We start from the raw sequence: 9,458 nt of genomic DNA, 5'->3' as shown, positions 1-9,458 counted from the left end.
CCCAGATAACCTTGCTGACCTTTACACGACGTCACTGTTGAAGTCAACCTTCCAGAAGCTTGTCCGAGGAATTGGTATGCCTAACTATCATATGCAATGCTTGTAGTTCTCATTTGGAAGTTATGTCAAACTTAGGGGGAGTATCGAAAAGTATACTCACTTGATCTTAGTGTACTATGTTTCCCTATGATTAGGAGCATTTTTCCCATTGGGTTTTTGCTACCTAACTAGGTTTTAATGAGGCACCTATCCTGGGCTGATCATACCTTTGTGAGCTCTTCTACTTGCGTCCAAAAGAAGTATAGTTTTGACTTAATGCAACTTCTCACTTTTCTCCTTAGTCTATGGGTTTTTCTCCCACCTTGGGTTTTACCATAGCAAGGTTTTGTGTGTTTTACTTTTTATGCATTCTTCCGTTGATTTGAGACTCGCATTCACTCATTGTGTCGACAACTTCATCAATTGTACTTGCTTCATCACTGAAGACATGATGCGCCATTTACTTGAGTATTTACACACTCAAGGGAGAATGTTGCAGTCCTATTAGATTAGGAATGTGATTGTGTAAATCTTAGTAGATATGGGAATGTATCTTATATTCCTATTAGGAGTAGATTACCTATTAAATGTTGTAATCCTAAATGGAAAGGTTTTTACCTATCCTACTACTATAACTAAAAGCACAATGGGGTGGAATAGAATACGTCCACAATTACACATCTCTCTCTTCTCTCTTTATATGACACACCCTCTCTCTCTCTCTATCACTTCCATAATTGTTCAGTAAATTATGCCTACAATAAGAAACAATTTTTCTTCTCCAACCCTTAGACCAACTCCAACCCTTGGAGTAAGTCCTAAATTTTCCCTTCTATTCCCCCTCCATTTCTCTCCATCCTTTGTTCTAAAATTGGGTTAAGTGTTAAAACTTAAAAAAAAAACTCAATTTCCCTCTAAGATTTAGCCTAAAAAACTTGGTGGAGCCCAAAGAATATGGCCCACCCACATGGGGCTATTTGCCCTGATGTCTGATGGGTAACTGAGCCCAACGACTCTTTTATGATCTAGCGGCCACAATCAGTTGGGTCGTTGGTTCATCCAACGGTCTACATTCAAACATTTTTTTTAGTTTTATATTTATATATTTATTGAATCCAATAGATGAGATTGAATATAATCAAATTTAACGGTAAAAAAAAAAAAGATCTAATTACTCAAATTTAAATCCAATGGCTAAAATAATTAAAAAAATTTATTTAACTAAAAATTCACCCAAAAACTCTATAAATACTTATGTATTTGTTCAAACATCCACACAAAACTCACTTTTCTCCTACAATTCTTTCAATTTTTCTTTCTACCATATTCCAAAACCATTTCTTCCCATTTACAATTCTTCTAATCTCTATCATGTGTTTCATATTCTTCCATAGTGTTTTATGAGTTTCATGTGTCGATTTAATGATTTTTTAATATTTATCAGAATTTAAATATTTTTAGGTCAAAATGTTCATAAAATTAATTTAGAATAGTCTACATAATTTTTTTTTTTTAAGTTAAGTTAAAAAAAATTAACCTAAATTCATTCTTTAATAATCTGGGGCTAAAATTTTATGTTATAAGGGTTGGAGCAAAAAAACTGTTTATGGGTTAAAACCTAAATGTTCAGGGCAAAAAATTTTAGGTTTTCTTCTAAGAGTTGGAGATGGTCTTATGGGTTAAGTTTTTAGCCCGAGATTATTAAAAAATAAATTTAGAATATTTTTTTTTCTTAAAGTAATTTTAAAAAATAATTATGTAGACTATCTTAATTTAATTTTATGGACATTTTAACTTTAAAACATTTAGATACCGATAAATATTGAAAAACCACTAAACCGACACCATGAAACTTGTGCAATAGTATGAAAGAATGTGAAACACATAAAATGATTTTTTTTTAAATTACTTTAGATGTTGAATTTAAATTTGGACCATTAGATGTTTTTTATCGTTGGATTTGATCATATTAGGTTTTAGCTTAGATTTAATTAATTTATAAATATAAAACTAAAAAAAAATACATATATACCAACCCTACTGATCAGGGGGAAATCCTGACCTAAATTTGCTTTGGAAATGAAGTTTTGGATTAAAACATATATTTACCGTAAAAGATTAGATTTAGAACACATTGAGTTAAGTTTAGAACCTAACATTTGAATTTTGTCCAAGAATTAAAGTAGGTCTTAAAGAACTTATATTTTATCTGAATCGCACGTAATTAAAAAAAATAAAATAAAAAAGAACCGGTGGCATCTACCGAAAACCAAACTGAAAAAGACTCCCGTCCCCTGCGACCGTGACTCTGCTGTAGGCAGGAAGACGAAGAAGAAGAAAAAGCAATGAAAGAGCAACCGAGACACCGTCGTTCTCCACGACCCGCACTCTAACCTCCACTGCCACACCGTTCCGAGCTCTGAGATTTTCCCCCATCAAGATCCACGATTAAAGAAGAATCGGAGTCAAAACGACGCAAATGTTGCCGCGCAGGTTATCCGCCATTTTCGGAGGCCTCGGTTCGAACGCCAAGACAGTGACCAGCGAGCTCCTCCCGACTCTCAAGCTCCAAACCGACAAGGAAGTCTACAGGCCCGGCGATCCCATCGTCATCACCATCGAGATTTCGAACCCTAGCAGCAATGACGGTTCGGCTTACTCGCTCTTGATCGAGCGCCTATGGTTTGAGATTAAGGGGATTGAGAAGCTCGATTCTCAGTGGTTCGCCACGCAGAAACCGACGGCTGGATCCAGACAGAGGAGAGGTAGAAACAAATGCAGAAAAGCTGAACGAATTGTATGATTTGATTGCCTTTTTTTGCTATTTACTTGTGTGTTTGTGTTGTTTGTTACGTGAGACATTTAGGTGAATATGTGTTCATGGAGTGCTCGACTCCCGCCCTGGTTACGAATCAGATTGTTTCACCCGGGGGTACGAAATCATGTGAGTGAAGTTCGTGACTTGTGAAATTTTCGATGCAGCGTTGTGTTCGTGTATTTTAAGTTGTAGATGTTAGGATTTAAATTGAGAAATATCAATCGATCTATTGTATTTGTTAGAATAGTTAGTGTTTTTGTTGTTCTTTTGAATGCTAAATGGACTTCATCGAAGGTGGTTAAGATTGGTCTTAAGAATGAATAAGATACTGAACTAGGGAAGGTAACATGTACTCTGTAGTAATAAACCAACAAGCCGCCAAAATTAACTCAAAGACTAGTATTATAAAGCAGTGGGCCTTTTCTTCCAAAATATCACTTTAGTTTCGACAACCTTACATCTCATTACATAAGAATTCAACCACGATGTTCAGTAATCATCCCCTATCTAATCAACTGAGAATCTGCTCAAAGGATAAACCAGATATTCACATTAGGAAGGTTGAAAAGCAGGAGAGAGAGAGAGAGAGAGAGAGAGAGAGAGAGAATGGGGTTGGGGGGTGTGGTTATCTGAGCTACTTAGTTAAAGGACATTCTACAAGCACGACATTAATAAGAGTTTCATTTCTAAACCAAATTTAGGCTTGTGCTTTATTGTTGTCAAAGGAGTGGTAACATGAACCTGATCTATTGATTATAAAATTTTGTAATATTCAATGTTTTCTGCAGATGTTGTGCGGTCGTTGCTGGCCCCCATTATACCACCATCGTACAAAGGTGCTACCCTTCGATATATGTACTATGTTAGAAGTACAATGTCTGGACAATGGCTGATATTGGAGAATGCCCACTCTCGTGGAGAATCAGTGAAAGATTTTCCTGAAATGGTTGGTTTTCTTTGACTTATTATGATGGCTGTTGACATGACTGTTCTCCTGTATGATAGATTAGGCACTGCTTTATTGTATTATTATATTTTCTGCCTCTGAATATCATAGCGTGCTTGTATTTCACCCTGATAAACTTTGTTCTTTAACAAACTTTATACATGATTATGTTGATTGAGAAATGGGCTTGTCAATTTGATCTCGAAAAAAATATTCACATTTGGAGGGAACGGGAAAAGAAAAAGAATTGGGCTTGTCAATTATCCTTGTGATACATTCTCTGAAGCATTCTTTGCTAAATTTGAATGGTACATTCGGACTATTCACTAATCAATTATAAGAACGGAATCTGGTCAAAAATATACCAAAGGCTTATCTGTAGTTATCAGTATATGCAGTAATCATATACTTTATATTTTCATCCAGATTCTGTTTTAAACATAATCAACATTTTGCATACGTGGTTATCATTATCAAACATGTGCTTATGTCATACATATGTAAATATACATAGAGAGTTGTGTTCATGTGTGAGTGTGAATCTGTACTTAGGTAGATATTGGTAAAAATACCTCTTCCTGTTCATGCTAGTCTTCTTTTCTATATTGAGGTGATATGTCCGCATTTTGATGTGTGAACCTCATCAACTTTAAACATCCAGGAAGCTCGTGTTCCAGTACAAGTATGGGTCACTCAGAAAACCAGTGGATTGGGAATGGAAGGTCTTACAGATGGTAAGTTTTTCCTTTATTTTTATTACTCTGGGATGTAAACCTGTGTGTCACTGCTTCTCTCTTGGAAGTTCTTTTTAGGTTCAAGATATGGCTTGAAATAAATAACTTCAGCCTGAAATGAGTAATTTTGAAGCTGAATTGGAGGGACCATTAGCCAATGGTATAGTGGTTCTGATCATAAGTAAATCATCGTATTTCATGCATCACACTTGGAAAATATATTGGAATTGAGCTTCTTATTCATCTAGTAGATCATTTATGAGAGCCTTATTGGACCCTCTATGTTATTACATGGCATCTTCTGTACTAATTGTATTTATTAAATGAAACCATTACAATAAATTAGAACTGTCAACTTGGTGATGTGATAGAATCAATTTTAGATAAAAAGTAAAGATTCCTGTGCCAATTTCTTTAACGTAGGTAAGATCTCTGTCAATTGTGTAAGAGTAGTAATTAATTTGTGTTACGGTATATAAATGTTGCAATTCAAGTTCTTTTGGGAAATAGACAAGCCCTTGGATACTGCTCATATTTTGCTTATAATACATTTTCATCTTTTCTCAAGTAATTATCCTTATATCAGTAAAGTGTAGTCTACACTAAACTATGTCTTATTTTCGAGTTCCTGCACCTTAATCATTTTAATAATTTTTTCTATTTTTAGATATATCCATTTTTGGTTTGATATACATGTTTTGAAATAATAGTCTATGCATGTTGGATAATGTTTTGAGATATATCTGTCAATTATGTGTTTACAGGGATTGTACCTTCTGTAACCATCCAAATGGATATGTATTGGAAAGAGATGGATGGGGACTCTGATTGGGTATGCTCATATTACCACAATGTCTTTCTTCATTTATATGTTTCTAGGAATTGCGTTTCTTTCTTTTCAGGCATGCAAAGTCATTATAGAGTTCCCTATTTCAGCAATATTTGTCTCTTGAGTTTCGAAATAACAAATTTACTCATCCATTTTATCATTAATAAGGTGAACTAATTCATCTTACAGGTGAGAGCAAATGAAACATATGATGGTGTTGAAGAAGGGTATGAAAGCTCAAGGGATGAGATCTCATCCGTTTCTTCGTACAATCCCATGAAAGAACATTTAAACAGAACATTCGGAAGTTCACTATCCTTGCAGTCCCAACGGTCTTCAAATAAGGATAACGCCTATCTTGAAGGAGAACGTACGAGTTTATCTTCAAATCTTGCAATCCCACGGCTCTCTATGGCTGAAGTCTTATATGATACTGGTGCTAGTGAGTTCTATTACCATCTAGAAAAAGCTTCAAGTCCTATGTTCTGTTCTTGCCATTTTCTGTGCTTATTTCCAGAATTGTTTGTGTTATTTCAACCATTTTGCTGAGTTATTGTCATTGTTTCTTTTCCCTTTTATTTTGTTCAATTACTATTGCCATTTGTTCAGAATTTCCTTGAGCTATTGTTTTTCTATTTCCTTACAAGATACTTGTCAGAAGTTTAGCCTTCTAATTGGCAAATCACTTTGTCAAACAGATCTTCCATTGCCCCCGATTTCATCTGCTATTGGCTCTCCAAGCCAGCAGCAGAATCTCTCAAAGCGCCTTTCTTTGGATGATGAAGCAAGGCCATCTTCTTCACCAGCATCTGGAGCAGTTGAAACCTTAGCATGTAAATTAGTGCACTTCTTATTCTTCTTATACATCTTCGATGGAATTGTTTCTGTTTTTGTAATAAGTCCTTGAACACTAATTTTCAGTGAATATTTTCTGCAGCAGAGGGCTTCATTCGAGGGAGGTCATACAATATCCGGCTGGATGACCGAGTTCTGCTTAGATTTTCCCCAAAAAATTCTGATTCCAATTATTACTTCTGTGATATGGTAATTTCATTTGTTTATAGTTTCTCATCTGCCTGTTTTGCATCATTTTCTTTATCTGGTGGTTGTGAGTGTTCTTTATCTCTCCGTGAAAATAGATTGGTGGAACTCTTACTTTCTTTCATGAAGAAGGAGCTAGAAGATGCCTTGAGGTAGATGCAATTAGAAGTAATATTGAAAGCAATTATAGTGTTTGGAAAAGGTTTACAGATATCACTGCCTGGCTCTGTTTTTCAGGTTTCTATAACATTGGAGACTTCAGAAACTATTAGCCAACGCTTTGTGCATCCTTCTCGGAGGAATTCTCCCACAATTACAAAGGTATGACTTTTTTTATTTCTAGCTATCAATTGAATGAGAAGTGCTTCAAAACCATACCTAAAAATATGCCAATTTATTGAAGTTTTAAGGAACAGTTGTTAAGAGTTAACATCAATAGCTTCTAGTATCTGGGATTAGTTTTGATCTTTTTCTATGTAAGGTTTTGACATGACACAGACCCTAAGATACAGATTTTGGGATGTGAAGTAGCTGTATCTTTCACAAAACCACAAACAACCCTTAAATGGAAATTATTTCCAAAACCTGGAAAGAATGTGCTCTCGTTTGAGGTCTTATTCACAACCACAAGATTTTGAGTTGATTGGGTGTTGATGTTCTCATAATCAAGCTTTTTCTTGTGCTATTGAGAAGATCTAAAAGTGTTTTGTTCAGTTTGAAGACGGTCCTTCTATGTGCTTAGGAACTATGTTTGAAATATTAGGCCAACTCTGAAAGGGTGACTTCAGTAGCCATTATCACGTTTCATTGTACTTGAATCATATTATCACGTTTCATTGTACTTGAATCATACTTTGATAAAATATTTAATAATGAAATCTTTGGTCTGTAGAAGGCATGGGTTGTGCTGTGTGGTTCTCTTTGATGATGTTGGTTTGATTCGTATTAACTCTGCACTATGTTGTATAAAGTTAGGGACATAGTTTGCTACAAAAATACCTTTTAATAATAACGGTTAAGCAAAGTAGGTTCTGATGGGTAATGGTTTACACATGAATAAAAGTTGTGGGGGGTTGTATATTTTCTGTTTGGTCATCAACTTTGGATTGAGTTTTTGGATGTAATATGAATGCTGGAGTGTGTAAAGAAGGGGTGCTATGCTGTATTTCTTATATTAATATAAGAAACGAAAAAAAAATGAAAAATAGGAAGTTTGGAAGGGAACGCAGCGTAATTTCATCTGTACGTTCAATACAAATACACCTTGGAAAGAACTACTGCTAGTTTCTTGTATTTAATTTTCAAATGAGAGGTTACTAACTTTTTAATTGGACTGCTGGTTCTTCTTTCCATATTATACCTATGTTTACAAATGAGGAAGGCAGGCATTATCTTTGAAATAAAGCAATTACAGAAGCTCATGTAATGGATATAAATCATCGTAAACCAAAACAAATTTACCATGTTTTCTGTCCTCTCTGATTTATTTAAGGGTACGTGCAATCATGTACCAGAGGTCGGTCTTCTCTACGCTTTCACCGTAGAAACCAACCTTTCATATTTTGAGCTTTGTATACCATTTTATCAAATCATGTTGTGAACTTTGCATGTTGGTCAATAAACCACATTGCTCCATTTATTAATCCTGGTTAATTTAATTGATTATAGAGTAATGGCAGAGAACCGATCAGATGTTAGGTTATGAAGGATATTTACTGGTTACATATTTTAATGATTTTGTTTTGTCATGCTTGACGGATCTTATTTAATTTTGTAGATCCAGAGTGATCATTATGAGGTTGTAGCGGACTTGGTGCAGACAAGTTTTCTTTTCACCATTCCCATGGATGGGCCTATGTCTTTTTCCACTCCCCATGTTTCTGTACAATGGGAACTTCGATTTGAATTTTTTACCACTCCGAAGAATGTGGATTGGACCAGGTATGACCGACCATGTGGAATCATTCATGAGCTTCTTATTTCTTGACCTTTTGATTACACTGCTGCAAGAGGTTGTCATGCTAAGTTCAGGATTTATGAGTTTTTATTTTCGTGCTTATTAGTATGCAGTTTTTCTTTTTCTGACAAATGATAGCGTTAGTGGGTTAAATTGTTAAATTGTTAAATGTTTGGGGTGGGGGGATTGAGCCCGCACCAGGGTGTACATGTAGTATTGCTTATATTTTTATTTTTAAGAAGATAAGGTTACAGCAAGTGCCAATCAAACATTCCTAATAAACCTCTTTCATTTGCATTTAATTAATGTAAATGTACCAGACTATGTGCTAATTTCAGCTGTTTCCAAAATCCTGGATTCTTTTTGCTCCAGGTACGAGCATCCTCTTTTGATAGAGGGTAGAGACAGAAGTGAGTGGGTTCTGCCAATCACCGTGCATGCACCTCCGGCTGTGGGGCCCACTGGTCACGCCCGAAATGAGAAGTCTCTCTTGGGAAACCTTGTGGGTGCATAACTGAAGGTAAGAAAACTGTCATTTGGAATTTTGAAGTAGCTCAAGAAACCCTGGTGTATCATATAAGTTTTTTTATAGGGTGAGTATCATACAAGTTAAACATGTTCGCTGAGAAATAGTAATGGTTACTCGGCAGCTGAAATATCTGGTCTTGTATCAAATATCTGATAACCACTTAGAATGATCTTTACATATCGAAGGTTTTTGCGTCGCACAGGTCACATCGTGTTGAGCCGTCTGAAACTCAAAGCAACATTTAGATTGTGGATCAAGATCGATAAGTCAGATTAGGGCCCTGGTGGCTCCGTGGCGGTCTCGTTCCTCTGAAAAATAAGTCGATAGAATGCTGATTTGAGAAGTCGAAGTACATAACAGATATCAACGCAGACTCTCTTATATGCTACGCTCCGAATGTAGCATAAACTTGTACCTTTGTAGCAATGGTGATTTATATTTTTTATTGATTTTATTTTTTTACGTTCTAAAGTTTCATTGAGGTGGAACTGGCTGTGTATATTTTTCAGAAGTATGAATTACTTGAATTCTTTGAAATAAAAGGATGAGGAAATTCATTCACACA

At 35.4% G+C, this 9,458-nt stretch overlaps 1 protein-coding gene across 2 annotated transcripts; it reads left to right on the top strand.

Annotated features, from left to right (window-relative positions):
* The first annotated feature begins 2,257 nt into the window (after positions 1–2,257).
* Positions 2,258–9,458, top strand: LOC137748279 (uncharacterized). Of its 2 annotated transcripts, none has more exons than XM_068488407.2 (13): positions 2,258–2,804; positions 2,906–2,983; positions 3,646–3,803; positions 4,465–4,537; positions 5,302–5,369; positions 5,556–5,808; positions 6,065–6,199; positions 6,304–6,410; positions 6,506–6,559; positions 6,645–6,728; positions 8,185–8,348; positions 8,737–8,884; positions 9,096–9,458. In XM_068488407.2, exons 1-12 carry the CDS (start codon positions 2,519–2,521, stop codon positions 8,876–8,878), a joined length of 1,602 nt encoding a protein of 533 aa, XP_068344508.2. In that variant the 5' UTR covers positions 2,258–2,518; the 3' UTR covers positions 8,879–8,884; positions 9,096–9,458. The 2 variants fall into 2 exon arrangements, with proteins under 2 accessions (XP_068344508.2, XP_088539699.1); XM_088683573.1 differs by having other exon boundaries at positions 9,079–9,458.

Source organism: Pyrus communis, chromosome 2 (genome assembly GCF_041283825.1).
Source record: "Pyrus communis isolate YQ-2024b chromosome 2, ASM4128382v1, whole genome shotgun sequence".
Taxonomy (NCBI): Eukaryota; Viridiplantae; Streptophyta; class Magnoliopsida; order Rosales; family Rosaceae; genus Pyrus; species Pyrus communis.
Note: the sequence above shows the minus strand (reverse complement) of the source record. Positions and strands in the feature narration are given on the sequence as shown.

Coding starts and splice junctions, on each gene's coding strand:
- LOC137748279 (XM_068488407.2), top strand. CDS start 2,519: ATGTTGCCGCGCAGGTTATCCGCCATTTTCGGAGGCCTCGGTTCGAAC. Junction 3,804..4,464: donor TGAAAGATTTTCCTGAAATG/GTTGGTTTTCTT, acceptor TTAAACATCCAG/GAAGCTCGTGTTCCAGTACA. Junction 5,809..6,064: donor CTTATATGATACTGGTGCTA/GTGAGTTCTATT, acceptor TTTGTCAAACAG/ATCTTCCATTGCCCCCGATT.